The sequence below is a fragment of the Rhinolophus hipposideros genome, assembly GCF_964194185.1.
Source record: "Rhinolophus hipposideros genome assembly, chromosome: 21".
NCBI classification, from domain to species: domain Eukaryota; kingdom Metazoa; phylum Chordata; class Mammalia; order Chiroptera; family Rhinolophidae; genus Rhinolophus; species Rhinolophus hipposideros.
Genome location: NC_138067.1, coordinates 34,469,884 through 34,497,570, shown reverse-complemented (window position 1 = coordinate 34,497,570; position 27,687 = coordinate 34,469,884). Strand labels below are relative to the sequence as shown.

General features: G+C 56.6%; 1 protein-coding gene across 1 annotated transcript in view; it reads left to right on the top strand.

Moving 5' to 3' along the window:
- PEPD (peptidase D) overlaps nt 1-27,687 on the top strand; it is a 109,687-nt gene that overhangs the window by 75,868 nt on the left and 6,132 nt on the right. The window contains exons 10-12 of the mRNA XM_081030403.1: nt 9,765-9,833; nt 11,120-11,197; nt 20,493-20,641. Of these exons, the coding sequence (XP_080886529.1) occupies nt 9,765-9,833; nt 11,120-11,197; nt 20,493-20,641 (296 nt within the window). The remainder of the gene's footprint in view (nt 1-9,764; nt 9,834-11,119; nt 11,198-20,492; nt 20,642-27,687) is intronic.

Here is a 27,687-nt window from a genome sequence, read left to right as displayed (position 1 = left end):
CCTGGGTGGGGTGGGGGGCCACTGGGCACCCATGATGCTGTACTGTGGTCCCACATGGCCATCCCAGTGGCAGTCATGCCCTGACCAGGCTGTCTAATGACCTGACCTTATGATGAGCAATTGAATAAAGGAAGGTGGATACATTGCCCAGTGAGGAGCAGACTGTCATGGTAAGAGCTTGGCATCTACACGTTCAGGGCCCTCAGCAGCCAGGTTTGCTGGAGGTGGCTTTGTTCCCTGAGGGGCCCATTTGGCCTTTTGTCTACTAGATCCACACGGGCCTGGTGTCCAAGGCTGCTGAGCCAAGGACAGGAACAGGTTGGGGTGCAGGAAAGAACCGGGGTTCTAGTGGAGCTCACCCCACCAGCTGTTGTCCAAAGACTGGACATTGTCATGTCCAGGGACTGGAGAGCTTCTGGACCAAAGTGTTCTCACCCAGAACTAGAAATAGGCTTTTCCTCAGAGAGGCCTCCGAGCAGAATCTCCCAGCATCCATCATTCACGTGACACCCTCACAATTTCTGCCAAATCCTTGTCCCACCTGTATTTAATTGGCTTGATAGTGTCTTTACTTTATTTATTTTACTTTATTTATTTTTTTATTTATTTTATTTATTTATTTATACATTATTTATTTATTTATTACTTTATTTATTTTTTATTTATTTTATTTATTTTTATTTATTTATTTATTTATTTTTTATTTTTATTTATTTATTTATTTATTACTTTATTTATTTTACTTGTTTTAAAACTAAAAGTAAGCTTTCTGTTTCTATCATGAGTGAAACCCAGTACGATTTGCCATAAATGGAAGGTAACACTTTAAAATAAATATCTAATGCATAAAGCATATTTATTGGTGTACCCATCTCGTGGACTCTTACCATGCTTTGGGAAATACTAGCTCAAAGAAAGTCTCATCCTGTCTAGTCGTTTCCTCCACTCTTACCCCCACCCCCACCCCCAGAAGACTTCCCTCCCCTGTGCCTTCCTGGGGACGGGAAGACGGGGAGGGGTGTACTGGTGTCCCTTAGAGGGAAAGTAGCCTCTGGATCCAGTTAAACAAGGATTATCTCCCTCTACCCCTTCCTGGTCACGCAGCCTGAATGATTCCTAGGGTGGCCTGGTGCGTTTTTTTAAAGGGCCGCAGGGTTCAGTTTGGGGCCAAAAAAGCTGTTATTGCTGATGTCAGAAAGGACCGGTGAGATTGAGGCTGATATGAACAGTCATTGATCCCAGAATAAGGCAGAGAACAGTTGGCAAATTGTGTCTGTGTGTACACAGCTCTTCCAGGGTCTTCCAAAGCTGGGCCCTCTCACTTGCTCAGGGGTATCAGCTCCAAATGGATCTGGATTCACAGATGTAGAATTTCCCACTTGAGCCGTATGCTGTGGGCTCCAGGATTTGTCCTCCAGGCACCGCTCGTGTCCTGCCCGTGTCTGGAGCTCCTGCCCCAGGTGCTTTGTCCTTCTTTGGGGGAATCAGCAAAGAAGGTACCAGAGAGGGTCAGAACGGGGCCAGCTACGTGGTACATAGATGATGGTCAGAAACACTGGTATCTTTCATATGCAAATCCCTTAAGAATCAATAAGAAAAAGATGAACATTCAGTTTTCCAAGAAAGAAACAGGCTGTTCAGAAAGGAAGAAATATGAGGAAACAAACAGAAAGCATGTTCACACTTGCCAGTTAATCCACGAAACAAGGAAACCCTGTTTTGTTTTGCCTACCAGACTTGCAGTCTTTTGGGCAAACAGGCCCAGTGGTGCACTGGTCAGGCCCCTGAAAATCCTTATGGGCTTTCTGGGGTTCACGTGGCCGGACATGCCCTGAGACTCAAAAATGTGCACATGCTCAGGAATTCTGCTTCTAGCAGTGAAGACAGTGAAAAGGCATATGGCCATGGGTGTCCATCGTAACATGGAGCGGGAAGCAACCTGGATATGTAACGGCATGAAATTGTTTCAGTAAATTATAGCCCGTGTACTGCCCGTGCCACCATTTACTTATTGAGTCACTCAGCAGAAATGTACTGAAAACTTCTGTGCAGCAAGCACTCTTCCAGCCTGGGGGTCCTACAGAGAACAAAATAGACAAAACCTCAGCCTACTGGGAAGTGAGAGAAGGATGGATGGATGGATGGATGGATGGATGGATGGATGGATGGATGGATGGATATGTCGGATGGTGGTGAGGGCTAAAGGGGGAAGGCCTTTATTCAGGAGCTCAGAACAGGCATCCCTGAGAGGGAGACAATGGAGGAGAGACCTGAAGGCGGAGAGAGCAAGCTATGGACCTCTCGGTCAGACACTCCAGGCAGAAAGAACGGGACTCATACAGTGGCCCTGAGGTGGGACTTTGCCTGGTGGTCCCAGGAGCAGCAAGGAGACCGACTGAGAAGACGAGAGCAGATGGGAAGTGAGAGGAAGGCAGGCTGCTCACAGGACGCCAGGCTTGGGTTTGCGGAGAGGAGTCCCTTACCTCTGTGTAGCACACTCTGTAGGGGACAAGAGCTGAAGTGGGGTGGGGGGGGGCAGATAGACCACTATCACCATGAACCAGGCAAAAGAAGATAGCTGCCTGCCCCAGGGATGAGTAGTGTTAGTGGGAAGAAGTAGTCTGATTCTGGACATAGTGACAGTGTTAAAAAGAAAAATAGTATCGACTTATATCTACTGTTTCTAGGAATTTTAGCAAGGACCTTCCCTGGGACATCCTCACCCTTGTCCAGGACTGGGTGGGGCCATTTGTCCTTGCAGATGCTTTTCGGCTCAGGCTCCCTGCACAGGTAAGTGGAAAACGTTATAAGCCAGTGAATAAATTGATACAACTACCTAGAAAGACTATTTGGCTTTATCTGCTAAGCTGAACCTACACAGAAACCCCAGGACACAGCATTTCCACTTCTGGCTGTATGCCCGATGGAGACACATGCACACGTGCCCCCAAAGACCGTCACGCACGTCCACAACAGCACTATTCGTGATCGCTATAATCTGGAAGCAACCGGCATCCTTATGGTGTCAGGGGTCCTTTCTGTATGTATGTCAGACTTCAGTCAACGGGTGACTTTTTTTTAAAGAAGTTTACAGTTTATATATCTGTGCTTATGCATAAAAAAATGCTTGGAAAGATGGTCAACAGAATATTTGATAGAGATTATCTCTGGGGAATGGGATTAAGGAAGATTTTAATTTAATTTTAATTGTATTCTTTTTATTTTTATTTTTTATTTTTTTATTGGGGAATATGGGGACAGTGTGTTTTTCCAGGACCCATCAGCTCTAAGTCAAGTCGTTCTTTTCAATATAGTTGTGGAGGGCACCGCTCACTGGCCCATGTGGGAATCGAACAGGTGACCTTGGTGTTATCAGCACTGGTCTCTAACCAACTGAGCCAGTCGGCCGCCCCTATTTTATTTTCTGTGTGTAGAGAATTTCTAAGATCTCTTCCATTAGCGTGTGTGTGTGTGTGTGTGTGTGTGTGTGTGTGTACATACAGAAATACACACATACACGTATATATTATTTCAGTTTATTAGCAGTCTGATACAACCAGTAATGTTGTATCTAGTAACTGATACCAAGGAACTCAGAAACTCCACCTCTTCAAGCGTGTCAAGAATAAAGGGGAATATTTGTTAATGAATGTCTTGTTATGTCCTCAGTTTTGCGTAATACGCGATAGGCAATTTAGAATTCCCAGTTACCCAATTAAAATGCTAATTATCTCATACCTTGATAAGCTGCTTCTGGGGAGTGAGTGGCTTCTCTCTGGTGCGCCTCGTTTTCCTGCCATGAGCACTGCCATCTTTCCCGCGATCCTTGCCTCTGGTTGGTGGATTTTCCCTTTCCGGGACCTCAGCATCCCAAGGGCCTCTCCTGGAACACCAGCTCCCCGTTTCTACCAGGCCACCGTCCTGGGATTGAGCAGGGCCCAATCCTCGCAGCCCCATTTTGGGCTCATTTGGGGCTTCTTGCACAGGTGTGAGGCCAGGACCCTGGGAGGCGTAGCGGAGCGTTAGTGCCCCCAGTGTTTACAGAGCGTGGAGCCTTGTCCTGCTGACAGGTGCTACTCCAATCCCCTTCCCTACAGACCTGGGGTCAGGCCCTGAGCATCGGGGTCAGAAACCCTGCGTGGACTCTAAGCTCCCACATGGATCAATGGATTCCCTGAGCGGCACATCATCGCTCCAAGCCTCAGTTTCCTCCTCTGTGAAGTAGGACAGTCGCACTCCCCCGGAAGGGTTGTTGTAAATGCAGCATGCTGCGGGTGGCTGTGGTTTTTCTTATTGGAGGGGCAGTGTCACCTGCCCCAAGTCTCAGACCAAATAGGCAGCAGGGCCTGGGTTGGCTCAGCTCTGCGTAAGCCCCAAGCCCTGCTCACCCTTCTCCTCTGCAGCGCAGTCCCTTAGATCAAGGGTGCTGGTAGGGCACCTTGGCAGCAGCTGAGAAGTCGGGAGAGTGACCTGGACAGGGAGTGGGGCTCACGGAGTCTGTTTTTATCCAGCTGGCTGTGTGAAAGTGGTTCATGCAGGCCCAGGATGCCTGGCACCACATACCCCGCCCCCAAAACCCCTGAAGGAGGTCCTGGATGGGAAGGCGATGTTGGCCCTGGTCTAGGACTGCAGTGGGGGCAGCAGAGGAGCCGTGAGGAGACTCAGAGAATATGAGGCAGGAAGAAAGCTGCCGATGGTGGTGGAGATGGGCACTGCAGCCATTGCAAATGATGCGTGTCCCCGGTGGTGCCACGTTAGTGCAGGCTGTGCTGTGAAGCTGTGCTGTGAGCACCAGTTTATTAATAATGCATTTCAGCATTTAGTCCAAGGCTCTAAATCAGTCCCTTCTTGGCGACAGACCATGTGACTGCTACTTGCTCATTTAAAATATGTTCATTGTCTCAGTGGTGGCTCCCTCGCTTTCTCTGTGTGTGTCATCACCCAGCGGCCTGGGGAAGGATTGGGACAGGGCAGCCTTTCCCTCCCCCACCCCCCGCCTGTTCACCACCCCTCAGACGGCCCACAGAGCACCCTGTTAAAGGAGCTGGGACTCGCTAGGATTTGAGCACAGCCCTGAGGATGCGAGTGAGGCAAAAGCAGCTGGGAAAGGACCATGTGCTGAGATGCCCGTGTGAAAGGAAAGGCCTGTGTGCGTGTGCGTGTGCGTGTGTGTGTGTGCGCACATGCACGTGCCTACACTTATCCTGGAGACGTGCGTGCTTCGGGCAGTACGTGAGACTGGGGGATACCCATCGAGAACCTGGCTGCACTAGAATGTGTGAGCACGGGTATCCAAGCCATGGATCTGCACATCAATAGCACCTGTGAGAGGTACTATTATCCCATTTTACAGATGAGGAAACAGGCATGGATCTGCCTTCTAGCTTGTGAGTAAGTGGCAGAGCCAGGATTTGGCTTTGGCATAGATGTTGTTGAGTAGTGTCCCCAGAGGCTAGGTGCAGGGCCCGGGGCAGGGACTGCAGGACAGGGACAGTGGGGAACTCACAGACATGAGTGAGTAGAAGGCAGTCATGAGGACCCTGCCCTGCCAGGACAGCAGGGGTGGGCTGCCACCCAGGCCCAGGAAAGCCCTGCATTTAGCTTGGAATGCCTCAGTCCCCACACTGTGGCCCTTATCCACCTTTATACCCCTATGTCCTAACTGTCTGCTCTCTTAGACCTTCTGCTCAACTGAATGACCTCCACCGCCCTGCCCGCCTTTCCTTCCATGCTCCTGTTCCTGGCCCAGCCTCCTGGGAACCCAGCGTGCATTGAGGCCCAGCCTGGGGGAGGGGGCGATGTGGCCAGTGCTGCCCACAGCCCCTGCTGACCTCCCTGGCTGGCCCTGTCTGCCGACGCTCACGCTTGCTCTGATAGCTTGGTGACACTTGCTGCCAGGGCAGCCTTTCTACCATTATCGTGGGCAGCTAATGCATTTTTATAGGGCTCCGTGTACCTCCTCATGAAATGATAAACCTCAGAGGCCAGGAGCTGGGCTGTGTGCCCAGGAAGGCTCCATGGGCTGGATTTGCGGACCCCCAGGGAGGCGTAGCAGTGCTTTCCCTGGAGACACCGTTACGGCAGATCTGGGCCTCAAAATCTGCTGTCTCTGCCCCATTAGTCATCTGCAGGCTCTGACAAATGGGCCTGCCCCTCTGTTGCAGCAGTAACTACATTCACCTCATTATTCACAGCACAGACACTCCCAGGTTACTTAAAGGTTCTCATTTATGCCTGGATACAAAGCATTTTCTGCTCATGTCTTGCTTGTGAGAAATTTATAGGCAAGGATATTAGAGGAATGGCTGTGTGGAGGGAAGCTTCAGAGACCACAAAGCAGCAGGGTATCTGTGAACCTGGTGACAGGGGAATAGGGGCAGACCCCTGCCTTTTCCCTCTGCTGTTGGGGAACTGGGTGAGGGCCACTTGCCTAGTCGGGGTGCTCCCCAACCATCCTCTGTCCAGGTGAGCAGGAGGGAGCAGGGGCAGTTAGACCCAGCACGACACATGTGCTGCACATGAGAGTCACAAATTGACTGAGAGAACAGGCGGAGGGGCTCGCAGGAAGACACCGCCCGTCTTCCTGTCTGCAATCCTCTGATCAATAGACTGGTCATGTCTGCAAGTTTTGTTTTGGTTCTTCATTAAATCTGCCTATTCTGTGACTTCCTCATTGTGGGTTTATCTTCAGTGTGTGTGTGTGGGGGTATATGCATGTGTGTGTACATGTGCACATATGTATGTATACATGTGTATACGCATGTGTGTTGTGTGCATGTTTGTGTGCTCATGTGTCCGTGGGTCTGTGCATGTACGCATATCTATGTGCATGGCGAGCATGTGTGTATATGTATATAGATGCATTTCTGTGTGTGTGTGTGTGTGTGTGTGATCCTGGCTGGCCTCGGTTGAGGGTGCAGCTGCCCAGTTTGGCTCTGTGTCTGCTCCTGCCAGATGCTCCAGGTGTCACCAGTGAGGGACCAAGTTTTCTGTCAATTTCCTGGCTTGGGGGTTTCTAAACCATGCAGATGGTTCACACTTGAACCTGAACCCCACGAAGGGCAGACCCAGGCTATGAAATACGAGGGAATGTTTTTTCCCAGAGCCCAGGCAAGCTTCCTGATTGCTTCCTTTGATGCTCATGAATTTTCTCCCAAATCTACCCTGTTGCTTTGGTTGCCTCCCTGCCCAGGCCCCAGCTCTTTGTTGGGGTGGGGGTCTCAGTTCTAGTCCCCTACCTCTTGCGTGCCCGAGGCCTTGTCGCTGTCCCCACATGGCAGTGAAAGCCAGGGCCTTCAGGTTCCCAAGGCTGCCAGCTCCCTCTTCCTTTCTGGCCTCACTTTTCTTCCCATCCTAAGACCTCTGCTTATTGTACTTCGTGCAACCCCTCTGAGTGTTGGAGGTGGGTAGGTCTGTGGCTACATGCTCTGTCATCATGTCCTTGTGGCTGAATTTGGCTGTCGTCTTATTTGTGTCAGTCGGGAGTTAGGCTTCTCTGATGGACCCGGGCCTGGCTCAGTTTGTCATTTTTGCTCTAAAGGTTTAGAGGCCTCCTTAGTAAGTGTCCTCTGGTTGCTGCCTGGGTCTGTGAGTCCTCCAGTGGGAACCGGGTGGCTCTGCTGCTACGATCTGTCCTTGTGACCTGTGCTGGCCGAGCGCCGACCGAGCTGTGTGGAATCCTCCTGGGAGGCCTGCGGCTCCAGTCTAGAGCATCCTGTCCTCACCCCCGCTCCCTTGAAGTTCACAAATATGTCAGACTCCCATCTTTCCACAGCCCCCCACCCCGCCACTGCACTTGCCCTGAAACTTGGGCGCCTTTGTGTGTCCACATCCCAAGGTCAAGGCCCCAAAGAGAGGGTCAGCTGAGGCCTGTGAGCAGAAAACGTGGGCCTGTTGCATCACCTGTTAATGCCACCAAAGCACCGGTTTGTCCTCACGTCATGTCAGAAAACTTAAAAACAAAATTAGGTGCTGAAGTCCAAGTTGAAGGACTTCAGACAGGAAACTTGATTTAAAAACAAAATCAGGTGCTAAAGTTCAAGTTGAAGAACTTCAGACCCTTTTATGCTAGAGTAAATTTCCAGCATGCCATGTTTCTCCTCGTCTTTTCAGCTCTTCCTGTGGGTGTCTGGAATTGTCCTCGTGACTGGCAAAACTGACCTGGTGTTAGCTGCTACCATTTGCAGGTGAAGACGAGGTCTGCTGGTCCTTAGTTTGGTGCTTCTATAAGCTGTTCCTTTTACTCGCAATTATTTTTTTCCTAATCAGAAGCGAAGAAGACTGTAGAAACTGAGTAGGTTATATACAGTAAGCGAAACGCCTGCAGCTGAGACTGGCTGCAGGAGGGAGCCAACCTCACCCCATTTCCTCGGGCTGCTTGTCTGTTGGCCTCACATACAGACAGCCCCTGCCCCATCCCATCAAGGACGGCCACGCGGCCCTCCGAGGCCTGCTTCTGTCTAGGCAGAGCAGTCTCTCAAAGCTAAGGAAGCATGGTGTATCTGGGGTGTATACACTCCATGGTGTATCCGTTCAATGTGGGCTCGTTCTGCAGAATCCTGGTGTGTAGACAGGGAGCAGAGGCCGTGCGGAGCCGGTGGTGCTCACAGGCTCTCTGTTGGGGCTCGGCATAGGAGGGCTTGCTACGTGGACGAACGTGCTGGCTTTGGCCACACGCCCGGCCGTAAGTTGGTCTTGCCATGCGCGCAGTCTCTGGGTCTGAGGTGGAAGTTGATGGCAACTGCCTGAGTGCTCCCACCGTGATGGGGAGCGAGGCTCTCCTCACCTCCCTAGCAGTTCCTGAAATCCTTTCTGTTGAAGAAAATATTTCACTTGCAGATACCCAATTATCATGTGAGGTTTGTAAGGCAAGTCTGAAAGTCGACTGAATACAGCAGAATCATTCCTGCATAACAACTACTTAATACCCAGTCATAGCAATTATACATAATTTGTGTTTACAGTGCCTGGAAGATTAGACTCCTCCATATAGACATTCTCTAAAACAGGCCTAAGAACATGCAGAGCAGAATTTATGTGCTCATGGGCAGCCTTGCTGTTCTCAAGATGGGGCCAGTGGCACAGCCCTGTGAGGACAGGAAAGGCTGGGCCCTTAGAGCTCAGAGTCCCACACAGAGACAACACCCGCCCCCAGGTCCTGGGGCTTCTGATGGGAGGAGGACTAGGTTCCTAGCCTCTCCAGAGTTCTTGGCATCGTGGCCTCCCGAGGGCTCAGCACTGCTGATGTGCTGTGCATGGGGTTGGTGGGGGCTTGTCTGGGGGGCCAACCAGTTTGCTGCTTGTCCCAAGTAGGGAGAAGCAGGGCCTGCCGCCCTGACCCTGCCTCTCTCCACCTTACTGGAGACCGCCCTGTCCTGCTCCGTCTGCACAAGGGTACACCTCTCACCCCCATCCTCCAGGCCAGGACCCCCGTGTGTGTCCAGCCCCTCCTAGTGTGTTGAGGTGTGGCCCCTGGACATGGAGTCACAGGGAGACACTCCAGCCCTGCAGAAACTGTGACACCTACATCAACCCGTCTTCCCACAGCCTGGGCTGTCCTCCCCACGGGCCTGGGAGGCCGGGCAGTGCTGCAGTATTACAGTTGGTATCCCCCTGGCCTTCTTCCTCCACACTGACCTCTGGGCTTCTGTGGCCTGTGGCTGACCCTGGGCTCCAGCTACAGCCTCAGAGACCCACACCCTGGCCTTACAGGGGCCATGTAGACTGGTGACTCAGTCACCCTGATGCAGCTCCTTCTCTTGCAGCCTCTTCGAACACTACTGCTACTCCCGGGGTGGCATGCGCCACAGCTCCTACACCTGTATCTGTGGCAGGTAAGTAGGCATCCTGCCATCTCAGGATGGCTGTGGGAGGCGGTTGGAGGAAGGGGAGGGAGGCCCACGTTCCCCAGCTTTGACACACCTGCTCGTTCCCATGCCCACGCCAGTGCCCACCTAAGCTGGGAAGTTGCTGTCCCCTCCTAAGGCGCTGGGAGCTGAGGTTGCCTCTGCCTGCTCCAGCCAGTGCTATGTGAAGAAGGGAGCCCGGCTGCCCGCTGCCATCCTTTCCCTTTCCGTCTCCAGGGGGCTGCTCCTCCTGGGGCCGCCATTGGCCTCACCCCTTCTGCACAGGCACATCCCCCGCACGTGGGGACTGGGCTGTGACCTCGGGCTATGACGGCTTCTGTGGACAGTGAGGGTGAAAGGAGCTATGGTTGTGTGTCTGTGAGAGAGCGAGAGAGAGCGAGAGCGAAAGAGAGACAGAGACAGAGAGAGAGGGCGTCCATATGACTGTGTTGTGAATATCACAGCTGTGGGTGAGTCTGGGGCTCCATGTGGGGGGGGGGGGTCACTATAGGCATGTCTGCGTGAGGCACGTTCTGTCTGGGGCGCAGGGGCTCAGTGTGTGTGTGTCACCTGAATGTGACTGGGTATACTCGGAGGCGCAGGGTACCGATGACCATAAACACGGGCAGCTCATGGCCGTGAGCACGCATTTCTGTGGTCTGTGGAGGTGTGCACAGCTGTGTGGGTGACGGTGTGGCTGTGTGTGTCCCACAGGCACGTCCTGGCCCCCTCACTCCCTGGGCTCACGCTGTGCCCCTCGGGTCAGACAGTCTGGCCCCTGCTCAGCCAGGACAAGCCGGCTCTGCCAATGGGCACGTCCTCGGCACATGAATAATACATGTGAATGTCTCAGTCCTTGGAAATGTTCTTCTCTGGTGGATAGAGAGAAAAATCATTATTTCTACTTTTATGATTCCTGAGACTCCCGAACAGGGCCATAAATATTACACCCAGGTGGGGTTTTTTTCCCCCCCTTTGGACAGACTTAAAAGTCCTTTTTTTCTTAAAGGCATCGCTCATCAGGGAAGCTTTGTTGAGCAGAGGAGCCAGGAGCCGCTGGTGCCCTGTCTGTGGCCTGGCAGGACTCCCGGCAGCCTCTGACCCAGCGCCGGCCCTCCCCAGTGGGCCTCTCCTCTCCCTTCAGCCAGGCTGTGGGCCTGGTCCAGCCACCCCTGGGTCTCTGCTGCAAGGTGGACAGTACTAGGACATGGGGGTGCCTGTCCCTGGGGCCTGTGGGTGAGGATGAGCTGTTGACCTCCCCTCTCACTCTACAGTGGGGAGAACTCAGCCGTCCTGCACTACGGACACGCCGGGGCCCCCAACGACCGGACCATCCAGGACGGAGATATGTGGTGAGTGAGCCAGCCCCTGAGCTGCCCCTGCCCTGGCTGTGTGTGAATGTCGTGGCCATGGTGGGACTCAAGAGTGACTAACCAGGGCGTCTTGGTCCCACCCTGAGAGGGCCGACCACAGTGAGGCCCCCGGTCCTGCTCTGGGCCCAGACTTCTCTGCCACAGGCACGGCCTGCATGGTGCCTCCTCTCCAGGAGCAAGGAAGCGCTGAGAGAGGGGGCAGGGGTCCCTGTGATGTGGGATTAAGGTGGGTCCCCTGGCACCATGGGACGGTGGGCTTTCTGAAGAGGGCCGGAACTGTGCCCCAGCGCCTGCCCAGTGTCCTCTGCATTTAGCAGGTGCCTCCGTCTGGAGCAGAGAAGACACCTAGGGAGCCTGTCTCCCTCTGAAACCTGCCAGGCCCCGCCACAGGAGCCCTTGGCATAAGCGGCCATTAGTTCGGATGGTCAGAGGTGGTGCTTCAGGCCCTAGGCTGTTTGCAGAGCTTTTCTGACCAGTTTGTGTGCTCCCAGCTCTTCGGGGAGCCATGACAAAGCAGATGTGGGCGGGACCTGCTGCTCTGCTGCTCTGACGGACTCTCCTCTGTTGGCAGAATCTCAAATCCTGCTCTGGTGGGCCCCCCAGCTCATGCTAGGCATAGGCCCCACTTCTCTGGGCCTTGGGAGGGGTCTGTGGGTGCCTCAGTGACCTGGACCCGCCCCCCATCCCCTGCCCTCTCCACCACCCGGACGTCAGGCAGGGCCAGGCCAGGCTGCCTCAGGGCTGTTAACAGCTGCCCAGAGGCTGCAAGCCCCATAGGTCTGCCCTGTCTTAGCCTTTAGACATTGGCCCACGGGCGAGAGGCGGGGTGGGGTGTGCTCAGCCCGGTTCTTTGGTGCCTTTCCCTCCTGTTGCTGAGGCATCTGAGCAGGGCTCCCCAAGCCATCTTCTAGGCAGTCATGCTTCCTCTTGGGTGTCCCCTGCTAGGCTCAGTCCCTGAGCTGGCGTTCAGTGATGCCTGCACACTGGCCAGGACCCTGCCTCACGCAGGGGTAACCCAGCCCTGCAACAAGGAGTGAGGGAGCCCACGCCCGGGGATCCCTAGCCCAGTCCTTCAGGGGGTGTGAGCCGAGAGACATGCTCTGAGTCGTCCCTGCCAAGTGTTTTCGCGAACTCGCCTGGTCCCAGGGTCCACCTACCACAGGACACAGCTGCACCGTGACTAGCTGCTCTCCACGCAGGCAGAGTCAGTAGCTGGACGGAGTGTTCTGGCTCAGGCCACAGTTGGTAGGAGCGCAGCTCAGCCCTCTGGAGGAAACAAAGCCATTTAGTTCCTTCTGTGAGCCTCAGTTTACTCATCTGTGAACGGAGCTAGCACACGCCTCTCAGGACTGCAGAGGGTGCAGAAGGGACTTGTCAGGAACATAAGTGCTGGGCTGATGTACCCTCTCCCCAGGGGCCTAGGCCAGGAGCACATAGAGGAGGTACCCCAAGTGGCCATGGAGCCAGCCAGGAGCACTGCTGCTCCCTGCAACCCTCTCCCCATGTCTGACATCCTTCCTGGCCTAAGGGAAGCACAGCCTGCGTGGAGCACCTTGACGGGGCCCTCCCCTGGGCCTGGCACCAGGGACATCTGTTTAGGTAGATTTTCTCACCCTGCTCCCACGAGATGGGTACTCCCTCTCCTCACACCATGTGCAGGCGAGGTCACCGACACAAGGAGGCTTCCATGTCCAGGTGCAGGGCCAAAGGGGCTTGGGGACGCATTGGCTGCCTCACACTTGGCTCAGCTGGGGACGAAGCAAAGATATGGGAGGGCCCTGCGGTCTGGACAAAGGCTGAGCACTTGTAGCCCCAAGGAGAGACCACCTGGCCTCTTCAGTGACTCCCAACTCCTGTAACCGTTCCTAATTTTCTTTGACTCCGGTTGGGAGGACAAGACTTGGGGACCCAGTCCCCAGGCAGAGGCAGGGCCCCAGCCACACTAACGGTCCCCGCTATCCTGCCCCAGGGCCATGTGGCCATGAGTGTTTCTTTGTGAGCTCGGCGTACCCCAGAGGAAGTGGCTGCTTCTCCACTCCCCTCTTTATCTGCCCCAAAGAGGGTCTTCACCCCAGGCGAGGCCAGTCCCAGATCTGTTCCTGGGGTCGCCCCTGACAGGGTAGGCCTGGCTGACTAGGGCACAGCGGACATCAGGCCTCCACCTGGCCCAGGTGCTGTGGCCTCAGCCCTCCTGGGCAATGCATGGCACCTGTGTCTCCTGGCCACAGCTTTAGAGACAGAAGTGATCTGAGGAATCCCACAGATGTTATGTTAGTGCCAAGCCCAAATTTTCTTTTTCTAGTGTCAACTTTGAAAGGTAGCCAGTAGAATCATTATGAGTTTATTATAGTCAATTTATTATGCAGCGTTTAGAACAACATGTTTTGTTGATTACTGCTACTGTCAGATTGCTGACGGCATTTATAAGCCATTGTGTTATTGAAATTGATCTGCTGAGCACCCACTGCATTCGGAAAATATTAAATTACTCCGTTATCCCAACATAAAAGCCACGACCCTTCGTCATAAGGAATCAAACCAAAATATAAGCGTAGTGCAGAAGGTTTCCCGAAGCTGAGTCTCCCAGTCACTGTAATCCAGGCCCCTGGCAATGGAGCACGTTCTGCATCTCAGTCCCGTGACGTCCGGTGAAAATTCCCCAGAGATACTTTAACACTTAGTCATGTGGTTATTTGGGGGCCAGAGATAGTCCGGGGGAGTCAGACTGACTGTAGAAGGTGGGGAGCGGGTACTGAGTGAGGCCAGCCCTTTCCATCCCTCACCCCACAGTCCCAGATGCCCCCCCCCACACACACACAGGGTACCCGAGAGGCGGGGCTGTGGGATGAGCACAGAGGGCCCCCACTTCAAGTCCCTGCTCTCCCCAGCTGCGTGGCCATCCCGCTGAGCCTGTTTCTCCGTCAGTCCCTGGGGGGTAATATAGCAGCTAGCTCTGAGAGGATTCCATGATTATAAGGGCAAAGTGCATGGAGCCTGGCCTCGCGTGGCGCTTGGCAGGTGAGAGCTGCAATGCGGTGGCCGTCTCCCTGCAGAGCCAGCAGGCTGGGGCTTCTCCTGCCTGTGCTCCAGGCCCCCGAGTCCCACTCCCCATACTACACCAGCTTTTTATCACCTGGTGCACTTGCCTAGTCCTCCCAGAACCAGCGTGGGCTTTGAAACCCTGAGCCCCCAAGATGGAGGAGGTGGGGACTGGCGTGGTGCCTAGGCGCCACCAGGGGGCGCCGTCGCCCGTGTTTAAATCCGCTGGGACGCAGGGCGCCCAGAGTTGGGCCCACTCTTGTCCTGGACGCCCGGGTCTGAAGCCGGCCTTGTTGCACTCCCCGCCTCTCCTGGGCCGGTCAGCAGGTTCCCTCCATGGGGCAAAAGTAGGAAGGGGTCCAGGGTGGGCTGTGGTTTGGAAGACAGTTGGCACACCCCCCCTCCTCACCTGCCACCTCCTCCCTCTCCCACCATCCACTCTTCCCATCATGTGGCAGGAAGAGTGGTTCCTGGGGTAGGATGCCCCGTGGTCCTTCTGAGAACCTTCCAGAACACCAGTCTAAGGATGTCCAGGCTTGGGTTACGCAGCTGCAGGCAGGATGCGGCTGGTGGGTGGTGAGCTGGCCCTCCCAGCACTGACCAGAAGAGGGCAGCGTTGTCTCAGGATGTGTGGGCCGGGCCCCCTCCCTGCTGGCAGTGGCTTCTGTGTCCTGGGGCAGGGGCGGGGGTGGCCAGCCCGGGGAGGAGAGACCTGTCCCAGCCCCACTCTCAGCAGCCAGCCAGTGTCATCTCCCCCTTTCCATCCCTCTGGTGGGACTAGGACCCCCTCTGTCTCCTCGCCCTGCCCCGCTGACCCACAAAGGCGGGGACCCTGCTCTCATTCACCAAAGCCCCACTTCTCTTGGCCAGGACAGATAAGGGCTTCCTCCCAGGGAAGCCCTCAAAGACCCCTGAATCGTTGCTGGCCTATAGGTGGTCTGTGCTGCTGCTCCCGCTGCCCATGTCACATCCCCAAGCTGAGGGGGTGGCAGAGCCCTTCTCTGCCCTTGAGCTGCCCCATCCTTTCCTACAGATGAGGAGACAGGCCCGTGAGGGCTCTTTTCCCACCTGGTCACCCGTTTCCTGCCCACAGCACCATTACCAGCCATCGCCTTCCTGCCTCTTCTCTCAAGTTAGTTCCCTGTTAATTCTGCAGGTTTTGTGTGGACTGGACATTAGTTTAAACAGCTTAGGAAGGTCGCCTCCGTCTCACGCCCTCTGTCTATGGGCAGCAGCACCCTGCTTCTCAGTCACAGACAGCCTGCCCCCCTGCAGGCTGGGAAGTGCCCACTGCTCACCCAGGGCCCCGGCAGCACCATTGGCGTCACTTGGGTCCCACAGGCTATGATGCGACGATTCTGTTCCTGCTGGTGGCCACGTGGTCTGATGTCTATCTGGTGTCTGTGGACCGCAGCCCTGCTATAGGGGCAGATCTGTGTCTGGGAGCTCCTCCCCAGCCGGCATAGGGTCTGGGGTGGGGGAGCCTCCAAATCCCACTTTTCCTGGTGCCTGATGCCTTAATGGGCTTTAGAGTACGAGTGTCACACCCAGGGCCTGCTCCCTGATGCCAGGCCAAGCCCAGCTCAGGCCCCTCCACCTTGCTGTTTCCACACCTGATTGTCACTAGCCAGCCCCATCCTGAGGATTTCATGGTCTTCAGGACATGTCCAGTCCTCAGGGCAAGAGAACGCTGTCAAGAGGGCACAGACGTTGGTCAGCCGTCTGTTCAGCCCAGTGGCCGTGAACATTGTGTCCAGTGAGCAGCTCCACTGACATTCATGCAAGCATATGTGCCCAAATTATAACCAGATACCCTGACCATGTGTTTTCTATCCATCCCTTTAATTTGTTTATGTTTCTTATCCACACCCCACGCAGTAACTTCACAACCCACAGATTGAAAAGCGCTGGTCCAGACAGCCTGGGTGCTCGCAGACATCATGGGACACTGCTCACCAAAAAAGTGAAATGCAACATGTGCTGCGCGCGTGATGCCGACTCACTCCCTCCCCCGCGGAGGCCACTGCCCTGACACCTGGCCCTTGCCCCACTGTGCTGTGGTGGCAGCAGGCCCGTGGGTCCCAGCCACACACTGGGCCAGGTGCCGTGTAGTGTCCTTCCTGGCCCCACCCTGGTGCTCCGCTTCTCCCCACGTCTTCTGTAGAAGGGTAACAGCAGTTCTTTCCAGACACACCGGAGGCCCCCAGCACATGCCTGCTCTTGTCATTGTGTGTGCTGGGGGTTTCTGCTATGGGCGCTGGTGCTCGAATGACTGTCCTGTCTCTGATCCCACAGGGGCAGCTATCCTGTGGCTGGGTTGGGGAGCTGGGATACCCAGAAGGCACTTGGGGAGAGGTCTGTTTGGTGGGTCAGCCTGTGATACTGAGGGAGCCTCCAGGACACCAAGTGATGGTCGCAGCTGGGGCTTGGCACTGCACGAAGGGTCTGTCTGGGCGTGGGCAGCTGGTTCACAGGCCTCATCTTGTGGGGCTGCCCAGTGCGGCATGAACTTGAGGGTGACTGGTATGTCTTCTTTCTGTCTCACGCTAAGTCCGAAAGGGAAGCAAGGGTTTCCTGCGGCTCAGAAATCCCCTGGCCTGGCCTGGCTGGGCAGCTGCAAGGATCTGAATTAGGATCTGAAATGCTCCTGTTGTCGTGAATAAGTCTATGTGCATGTACATACGTGCGTGTACAGTGTCAGTCTTAGGTGCAAGGGAGCTGAGTGTTAGGCTGCACCTTGGAAGATTAAAATGAAGCTACAGAGTGAGTACAGAGTGGCCTCTGTGTAAACACTGCAGCATGTCCCCCAAACTGTTCCCGAGCGACGTCACTGGCCAAACCATCTTGTAGGCCTTCTGCCTGTGGGCTGGCTGGTCCCTGCAGTGGGACCTGGGGAGGGTCTGGGTGGGCCAATGGTGGCAGGTAGCCCGGGCATGAAGCTGCCCAGTAGGAGCCAACGGAAGACAGAACCTGTCATCCCAGCCAGAAATAGAAGCAGATGAACACATGTGAGGAGCGAGAGGCCAGCGTATTGCTCGGAGATGTGTAATATCTCCCCACATGTCTTAGATTATCAGACGCATTCACACGGCCAAAGATGGTGGGGTTCCTGGTGGTGTCCCCAGGCAGCCGGGGAGGAGGGATCCTGCGATCGCAACTGAGCCAAAGTATGACTGAATTCTCCATTGTCAGTTTGCGTTCAGAGGACGGATGAAGTAGACACAGAGGAGTTGGAAGGAGATGATTTATAAAAGAGATGGCTTTTGTCCCTGGATTCCAGAATGGCTTGAATCTGATTAACTTATGTGTGAAGGAACTCTGAGGGGGGATTTTTTTTATTTTTATTTTTTTTAAGAGCAGAAAGATAGGGAACTGAGAGCACAAAAATAGACTTGAGCCCCGTGCCTGAGCGGCGCTGGGCAGGATGGAGCTGCCGGCTGGGTGTATACTTCCTTCTCCAGAAAGCGGATGATTTTAAAACAAAAAAAAATACAGCTGAAGTTTTCTAGAATCTGAATGATAAAGCCAGGCTGGCCAAGGAACTGCAAACACCCACCATCCCACGTACTTTGGGTTTTTTTGAGGCGAGTTTAGAGAACTTGGTCCAGAGTCTTGTCTGCCTGGACAAGAGTCTCATTTTCATGCTTTAGGTGCCGCCAGCATTTGGTGTGTTCTTGTGAGCTTCCTGGTTTTTTAAATAGTGTAATTTCTGTTTTTCTTTGAGATCAGCACAGTCCAATAGATTTTTCTGCTCCAGGGGCGCTGCTACAGGTTGCCCTCGGATGTGGTGGCCCCCCCCACGGTCTGTGTCCCCCCTCTTCTTCCCCTCCACGCTCCTGACTCTCCTGTCTGCTCAGACCAGACCTGGATGGTCAGAATCAACAAACCACAAACGATTTTCCTTTGTTGCCTCCAAGGAACCCAAATGAAAACGCTCTGCTTCCCCAGCTGAAACACTCATGGGCCCATGCAGCTCCGCTCCCCATGCCTGCCTGGACATGGGCCCTAGAGGACACACACCTGCAACACTGTTGCTGTCCCCATTTTCATAGTGTAGAAACTGTGGCCCCGAAGGCTCAGTGCCAGAGCCAGGACAGGAGAGCCCATCTCTGCCTGGGCTCTGAGCTGCTGACCCCCCAACTCAGCACTTTGCCAGGCCGGTGTTCAGGGCCTCAGTTTTGCTGCAGTTTCAGGCTAAGATGTGCCCGCGTCCTGGCCAGCTCAGGAGGAGTGTGTCCCAGGCAGGAGTAAACCTGCTGGCAGCTGTTGGTCCAAACACCCAGTTGCATCTGGAGCCTTCTGGGGAACAGATGCCTGGGTGTGTCCGCTCAGGGCCTCTCTCTGTTTCGCCCGTCCCTGACTCCCACACTGAGCTTGAGCTGGTCACCACAAGTGAGTCCCGTGTCCCCCCGCCAGCCCGCCCTAGGCAGGCTGCCCCCGAGTCTGTGAGTTTGACCCAACCTGTGTGGCCCCACACAGCTCCGCTCCCCATGCCTGCTGTGCTGCTGGGGGCTCTTCCCCATCCCCCGAAAATCACCTGAGGTGTTATCTGGTGCTTTTTGCACTGTTGACATTGGTTATGCTGTTTTGCAATCGGAAAAAGATGGGAGATTGAAAAGTGCCCGGCTGGGGACTTTGGATTCCAGCGATCCTGAGCATTCAAGTTTCTCCTCGACAAATCTGCTTCCGTGGAGTAGCTGGTGCTGCCTGTCAGGCCACTGCTTGCTCCACTCGCAGGGCCAGAGTCCCCCCACTCTGTCATGTGGGACAGGGGCCCCCAGAGGCCCAGGCAGCTTCTAGAATGTTTGTTGAGCGGCTGCGTTTACCATTAGAATTTGTGTTTGGGTGAGAGACCGTTACAGCAGAAGGGGAGGCTCTGCCCCGGGCTCAGATTTGTCAGGATTCGAGCGGCTGCAGGCTGACCCTCCGGGAAGCTGGGAGCCAGGCACCGAGCGTCACAGAGGGCAGCCCCCGTTGCCGCCTCAGCTCTGCCTGGCTCTGTGGTCCCCTGGCCCTGAAGACGCGGCAGGATCCCAGGCCTGGGGCTAGACCGATGTCCCTCAGCCTGTGAAGGGGCTGAGGGGGCTGGTGGGTCCTCACTCTGTGCCCGCTGTCGAGCAGCATGCTGAGGTGCTCAGGTGGAACAGGATGGGGAGGAGTACTCAGCTCCTGCACCCCCACCCCTCTCGCCTGGGGACCCCATCAGCCAGGTGACCCAGTGGGAGCCAGGCCTGGACCCAGCAGCCCCTCACGTATACTGTCCCATCCCACTGTGGAGGGTGTGCAGGCCAGGATTTTGAATTGCCCCTGGCCGGTGAGGACCCTGAGGCCCAGCGGCCCTGTGCGTAATCTGGCAACAAGGGATGGGAGCGAGGCTCGGCCCCCTCGCAGCCTTGCTGCACCAGGCCCTGTCACGGGATGTCCAGAGGGCAGGCGCCACTGGGCCATCCTCCTGACTCAGCAGGCCTGCCTGTCTGTCCCAGCACCATCCTGCTGGTTTACGGCTCCCAGCCTCGGGCCTTGCCTGTCCTCCCACTCTCCACTCCCTCCCTGTGGGCCTGCTGGTACCCACTCCGCCACCTGGGGCTGCTGGGGCTCCAGGCAGCCCCTGGGGGTGGGGATTGTGCAGCGGCTAGGCCCCAGGAAAGCCCTGCTAGATGTAAGGGCTGTCCTCTGTAGTGTCCTTCCTGCCTCTCCCTCAGGCCCTGCAGAGCATGGTGCAGCTCAGCCCACGTTCTCCGTCAGGCGGCTGCATCCATCCCAAAGCCCCTGTCCAGCTCCCATGTTTACTGCCTCGTGGTGAACATGTGCCCTGTGCTGGGTGCGGGGCAGCCCTGGGGGATCTGTCAGAGTGCTCACACAGAGGTCAGACGGTGGGTGGGGCCTAGGGACATCGCTGCCCCTCCCTCATTCTCCCAGTGAGTCCTCACAGCCAGGCATCCAGTGGCCTGGCCAGCAGAGGCCGTGGAGGGCAGAGGTGTGTGTGTGCAGGGTCAACCCTACTCCCCCAGCCTTCCCTGCTCTGGGGTCAGAGGTCTTCCAGGATGACACAGGGTCCCTTCGCTGTTCATGCACTGTGAGAAGATACCAGGGTAGGAGGCCCCAAACTGCTGCCTGAGCTGGTCACATGGTGGGACGGCTCGGGCCCAGCACGATGAGCGCCAGGTGGGAGGAAAGCTTAGGGCAGTGGTGTCCCCAAGCACCCCACCGGCCTCATGTCTTCCTCTCCCCACAGCCTGTTTGACATGGGCGGTGAGTATTACTGCTTCTCTTCCGACATCACGTGCTCCTTTCCTGCCAACGGCAAGTTCACCAAAAAACAGAAGGCCATCTACGAGGCGGTGCTGCGGAGCTGCCGTGCTGTTATGAGCGCCATGAAGCCAGGTGAGGGGCCTGGGGGAGGACCGACCACCCAGCCTGGGGATGCCAGGTGGCTGTGTGCCTGGCTCCGTCCTCTGAGGTGGCAGGGTGCCTTAGAGAAGCAGAACTACACTCTATGCAATGAATCCTCATGTACTCGGCTGGTAAGACTCTGGATGGTGTCATGTCCCCAGGGTCACTCCTAGGAAAGGGGACTGGCCACCAAGCAGGAGCAGAGCTGGGGATCGGGGAGCGCAGCCCAAGGTTTCCCCGGTCCCATCTATCTCCACCTGCACAGCCCCCGGCCTGCACTGGCCCCTGGGGTGTCAGCATGTCCCCTGGCCTGCTCCAAAGCAGACTTCACTGCAGGGAGAACAGCAGCATCTGCGTAGCTGCAGCAGGGGTGGGGTGCAGGGAGAGTGGAGGGGGACAGCAAGTGTCTCTCCAGTGTTCAGGGAAGGGTGAGCAGAGGCTGCAAGGCTGTCTGGGACCGGGCCGTGACAGGCCTTGAAGGCTGGACTCTGAATTCATATTAAATTCACGGAGCCTGGCAGTCAGATTTACATCCCTCTGAGGAGCCTTCATTTAAAAATAGAAAAAGAAGAAAAGATCCTGAACCCCTGAGCGTAAACGCCCCAGGATATGACCTCTTGCAGGCCCAGCACCTGGTGGCTCAGCATTCAGCTCAGCAGCCCCTGTGGCCGCACAGCCAGTCGTCGGGGGGAGTTACAGCCAAGTGCTGCTTTTGAGGGTCCTGAGAAACTGTTGTTTTCTCAGGAGGCACCCTGTGAGCAGGCCTTTAAGGGTGGTCCCCTGTCCAGCCAGAGGCGGGGGGGGGGGGGGGGCCAGGTAGGGATGCGGGGGACGCCAGGCCCCACCCCACACCCTCTCTTGTCCAGTGGGAACAGAGCTTGGTGATGAGAAGTCCCAGGATGGGGAGCTCGGATATGCCCAGAAAGGGAGACAGGGAAGGAGAGCGTCCAAGTCAGATCCAATGGGGGGGCAACGCTGAGGGGACTTGGCTGGTTTAGCAGCTGCGCAAACAGCATCTTGTTGTGGCTGTTTAAAAAGCAGCAGCGTCTGCTAAGGAGTACCATGTACTAATTAATAGGTAGTCGTAATACGGGGTGACTCCAGGAGGCACTGGTGCATGAAAAGTACAGGACAGGGTGGCCAGTGGCCCCCTTTCTTGTAAAAGGAAGGGTACAGTAAGAACGTGCACTTACGTGTGCTTGTAAGTCCACAAAGGAGGTTCAGGACAGATGGACAGACAGACGGGGTGGAGGCATCGGGAGGAGGGAGGAGAGTGCTCGCTGTGACCTTTTCGTACTCTGTGACCTTTAAACCATGGCATGCATCATCACCCAATACCTGTAAAATCCAGCATTGGTGAAGCCGTGAGCCCCAAGGGCGCGTCTCCTCCTCTCTTCACACCCTCTATTTACACCAGGGATGAGAAGGTGTTGTTCAGTTTTGAATACCATCAGTCATTTAAATAAGAATTTCAGATGCAGTGAAAGGGTTTGGCTAGTGAATGGTGAGTTGGGATGTATGGCCCCCAGGAGGCCATGCTTTCCTCCTCGCTCCCACCACATGCCCCTCTGCATCTGTGCCAGGGTAGGCTGTGACCACGTAAACAGAGCAAACCATATCACCTTTCCCATAAGTGCACGCTTTACCCTTGCACAGGAAGTTGTGAATTTCGATGTCCCACAGGCCCAGACCCCGACTAGAAGGAGCCAAGCTCTGCTGCTTGTGAGGGTTGGGAGGGGGCCAGAGCACACCCTGGGCTCCCTTTATACCCACACCCTATCATGGCTCCCTCGAGGAGCACGGGAGGGTCCGGCTTGGACCCGAGCCTGCCACTGGCCACAGTATAGAGGGACGAGGGCTATCTACCACACTCCACACTGGAGACGGCAGAGCTGTCAGAGTGAGGCTGGGGCATGAGGGCTCTTGGGGAGGGCATTTGGTGTGATGTTGGATAAGTGGGGCCTTAGAAGGACAGTGCCTCCCCTGGGGCTCCTTGCTCACCTAGAGCTCCAGGCTTCAAGCTCCTGGTATTGCTTAGCCCCCACCTAGTGCTGAGGCAGGGGTGGTGGCCAAGGCCTGGCTGGCTCTACCTGCCCCGACCCCCACTACAGGAATGCCTGTTGGGGTCTGGGCAGGACCTGGGTGGCAGCTCCCCAGCTGGTATCCTGGCCAACCCAATCAGCCAACAGAGCCACCCCAGTTCTGCCCAGGCTCACAAGCAAGACCCCAGGGCAATTGCGCGGCTTTGAGAAAGGCCTGGCGCTCGGTCCCAGGGGGCTACTCTTAGGGCAGGCACAGGCCTCTGGCTGAGCCAGGCCAGGCTTAGCTGAGCTGGTCTATGCAGACTGTATGGGGCTGTCTTCCCCCAGCATGCCGTGGGGCACAGGCTGGGCCTTCGCCAGGGCCTCGAGGTTCCCCAGTGTCCCCCACCTTCACCACAGTACTCTGAGACTGTGACCCGCTGGTAGTTCCCGGGGGCTAAGCCTGACTCCATCCAGGTCACATGCAGTGCAGTCCCTGCAGGGCAGGAGGCCCGTGATCACAGAGCTTCTCTCAGATGGGCTCAGTTCTCCTCCCCACAGCGGTGAGAAGGCCGTGGCCAGGTCAGCCCCGTGCCCTGTCCTAGCAGAAATGCCCCTGGTGGGTGGGGTCCACTCCTGGGCCAAGGCAAATACCCGCTGCGACTGTAAGATTGCTTCCTGTGACCTTCCAGGGAAGTGTGAATAAAGACAGCCAGGGTCCCAGCAAAGACGCCCAGAGGAGAAGCAGAGATGAGTGATTGGAGCACACGGGGATCCTGGGGTACCGCCCTGGGGACTGAGGAAGGCGGGCCTTGGCCCCTTTCCTGGGGTCAGAGGGGGAGTGCCCCTCACTGCCACTCAGCCAGGGAAGGAGGCTGAGCTCACTCAGAGGGGCCCCATGGGGATAGGCAGGGGTGGGCCAGGCAGCTGCAGCACCCGGGAGGATGCCAGCCACGCCAGCCCCATGGGAGGGGGCCTGAACGCCAAGGCCGTATGCTGGCTTCTGTCTGGGTGGAATCGGAGCTCTTCGGGGCTCTGTGCCAGGACAGGTGGCCCACCCCCTGCAGACCACCTTGTCTCCTCAGGCACCAAAGTGTGCCCATAAGACCCCAAGCCCTCAAAAGGGGAGAGGCACTGTGAGGAGGGACGGGGTGAGCCCGGCAGGGGTTGCCCAGAGAAGTGGTATCTGAACTGGCCATAGCCCAGAGCAGGGCTGTTCTGCAGACTCGCTCCCGCCAGGCAGCATGGAGCACTGAGGTCTGTGGTGAGCACCCAGGCCTCTTGCAGCCTCGCCTCCCCCTTCCCAGCAACCAGTGCATTTCCCTCTCCCTCCTTGCTTACCACCCACCCTGGTCGCCCTGGCCTGGGGCTGCAGGGCCGCACCTCCTGGAGCCACACTCCTCGTGTTCTGTGGAAGCAACTGTGTCTCGGTCTGAGTGAACAAACCCTCCATCATTGCGTTCACAGCCCGTGTGGTTGTGTGCTGTTGTCCCCCACTCGTGGCTCTGCCCCTGGTGTCAGGGGGCTGCCAGTTGAACTTGGGGCTCTCAGTGGTGAGAAGTGCCCCCGCCCTGAGAGTGGGCAACACAGCAGAAGAGGACGCTGTTACCATGTTTCCCTGAAAATAAGACCTAGCCAGACCATCAGCTCTAATGCGTCTTTTGGAGCAAAAATTATTATAAGACCTGGTATTATATTACGTTATCTTGTGATGTGATATGATGTAAGACCCGGTCTTACAGTAAAATAAATCCGGGTCTTATATTAATTTTTGCTCCAAAAGATGCATTCGAGCTGATGGTCCGGCTAGGTCTTATTTTCGGGGAAACACAGTAGCACCCCGGGTGAGGAGAAGGGCACCGGGAGCGGGGCAGGCCCACGTGGCTCACCGTTTGTCCCCTATGGCCTGTGGTCCTATGCCTTTGTGGGCTCTGCTTCCCTCCCTGGGACAGGCTGGACTTCCCTCCAGCCTCTCCTTAGAGATAGCTTGGAACACAGGGGTCTGGCAGACAGAGGTGCAGGACAGCGAGCCGCCCAGACACGGGCACCCTCCCTGGCCTCATTTCCTGCCATGGGGCTCTCTGCCAGAGTGTGGGGGGGACCACATAGAGACTGAGCAAGGCAGCCTGCTTGGTTCAGCATCCAGGCGCCTGCAGCCCGGGCACACACTGCCCTGCCCTTCTGCAGGGTGAGTGGTCCCCAGAGGTTCTGGCAGCAGACAGGGGTCTGACTGAGAGGGGGTGGGCTAGAGGCCCTCAGCCCTGCGCCAGCTCAGCCTGCCAGGCAGCTCCCTGCAGCCCATAGGGCCTGCCCTGGGACCCCTGCCCTGAGCCTTCCCTCCTGCACCCCCAGAGCCTGGCGCACACATCATCCCTGGAGGGCCATTGTCTTAGGATGAAGTGAGCTCTTTGTCTGGAAGTGTCTATGAGGATGCAGCTCAGGGGGCCTCTGCTGCCTTCCCAGCTCGGCTCAGGGCCTCCAAGCCCCCGGCTGTCACACTCTGGGCAGGAGGCCCCAAGCCTGTGATGAATGCTGCTAAGGCTCCGTGGAACTGGCCCAGGCAGAAGGCCCAGCAGGCTCCCAGCCCATCAGGGGAAGACGTGGCCTGAGCGGGACCAGGTGGGCACAGAAGACCAGCTGGTGACCTGGAGTTGCTCTGGACACATACTGGGGCCCGGGCACCGGGATTCTGGTCCCTCTGAGTGAACAGGCAGATGATGGGGCACAGACCCAGAAGCTCCCCTGCCAGCCTGGGGTCTGAGGTCGCAGAGGAGTGGGGTGGGGGGCACACCCAAATCCTGGGCCCATGAGGTCACAGCTCTGGCTGCAAGAGAACCATGAGGGACGCTGGTGTTCCTGCTTAAGCCACACGTGTAGCAGGCGTGGAGTAGGGCACAGGCCTGCCCTCTCAGGGCTCCGAGGCTGTAACAAGGGCCCGACTGTGCCAGTGTGCTGTGCTCTAGCAGCACAGGAAGGGGAAGTCAGGGAGGGCTTCCTGGAGAGTCCCCACACAGGCCCAGAGGAGGAATGGGAGTGAGACTGGGGAGGCAGGGGCCTTGGAGAGGTGGTCCCAGCTAAGGGAACCGCAGGGGGAAGGCCGGCCCTCAACACCATTGGCCCAGGAGCAGGTAATGATTGACGCTGGAGATGGAAGCCAGGCTGAGGAACGTGGGGCTCTGTCCTCGGGGTGGGGACTGGCCTAGTGACTTGTGTTCTAAAGGGGTGGCCCTGGGGTCCGGGCATAGGCAGGATGTGGGGAATGAGGCATTGCAAGGGATGGGGAGGAAACTGGTCAGGGCCCAGGAGAGGTGTGGGTCCATGAAGGCTCCAGGTTCAGAACGTGTTCCAGGAAGACAGGACGAGATTTGGTGCGAGCTGGAGGTGGGAGGGAGGGCAGGGCCGAGGCGCCCAGTCTCTGCCATGGGATCCCCGGTGTGATGTCCCCAGTATGAGCAGGCTTGAGGGACCACTGATGTCTTCTGGCTGGGCCGTGTGGGCTCCCAGGTGAGGGGAGCCCGGGAGTCAGGGCGTGGGCCTCTAACCGCGGGCTGGGCCTGCCTCCGGTTTGTTCCCACCCCACCCCTACCGCCTAGCCCAAGGACAGCAACCTCCGCACACTTTAGGGACCCTTGCCCTGGCCATGGGTGTCGTAACCACCATCCGGGCAAGACGCTGGGCCAAGTTGCTGGAGGTTTAGTCACTGTCACCACCCTAACCACACGCAGGCAGAAACTCTCACTCCCGGCCAAGAGCGCTGTGCAAGGCCTGCCCCGGGGGCCTGCAGGCGAGGAAGACTGGAGGCGCCGTGGGGACCGCCCAGGCCCGCACGTCCGGCCCCACAAGGGGCCACAAGGACAGGAGAGGAGCCAGCACGGAGCATGATTTATACCTGATCCCCCCGCTGCCGAGACCACAGCCCACTGTGGAAGCTGGCCAGTTTTGAAGGCAGGCTGCTTTCGGGGGCTCTACTTTGACAATTGGAAAAGGCCCCGCTGAAGAAAAACAGGAGTCTCATTGGGGTTGGGGCATCGTCAGCTACTGCATGCAACACCCTTCCTCAGCCCCAGGGGTCACGCCGTCTGACGGAGCCAGGTTTGCAGGGCTGCTTGGTGGCTCTTTCAGGCCCGGAGCCTCTGTCGGGAGTAGACCTTAGAAAAGAGCGTTCTGCGCATTTGCCTTTGAGCTGGCACATGCTCTGCCAGGCCCTAGGGTGCCAGGGGAGACGACCGCTCTTCCTGGGGAGACATGAGAAGCAGGGAAGCAGACGTGTCTAAGGGACAAGGTGCAAAGATGGCAATAATTGGGACAGTGGAGAGAGTGACCAGGGAGGGTCTCCGCGGAGGAGCTGACTTTTATGCTGAGACCCCGAGGATGAGAAGTCGCAGGCCAGGCCAGGTCTGCAAAGGCATCTGAGGTGGAAAGGGTCAGTGTGCTTCTGCAGCAGAGGTAGCCTGACCTGGGGAGGGGGAGGTGGCTGGGGTTGGTCGATTTTAGAGAAGAGCAGTGGCCGGAGGCTGAGACAGGCTCAGCTTCTTCCCCAGGAATGCAGTGAACATAAAGTGGACCAATCACTTTATGTTCTGTGTCACTTGGGTGAATAGTAGCTAATGGCAGTTTGGGGGGGTGGGGGATATTGACCCAGCCCCCCAGTAGATACCAGAGCTTCTGCAGCCAGCTCTCTAGGGCCCCGTTGTGAGTCTTATTTGACACAGGAGGCCTCAGGCTCACAGAGGTAAAGGCTTGCATGGGACACAGCGGGAACAGATCAGCGGGGATCTAATTCCCCAGGACTCCATTGCAGGATGCCCCCCACTCTGGCTCCACCCTCAGGGGTGCAGAGTGGGTTCTCCCTCCATGCTGCTGTGGTTGTAGGCAGACTCTTGACCCCAGGACGCCAGCACCACCTCAGCGCCTTGTGGGCTGAGGCAGGTAGAACCAGGCTGGACTCCAAGGAGCCACTCTGTCTCTAGGGACAGGCCTGGGCGTCCTCCACCGTGGACTTCCCACAGCCCAGCC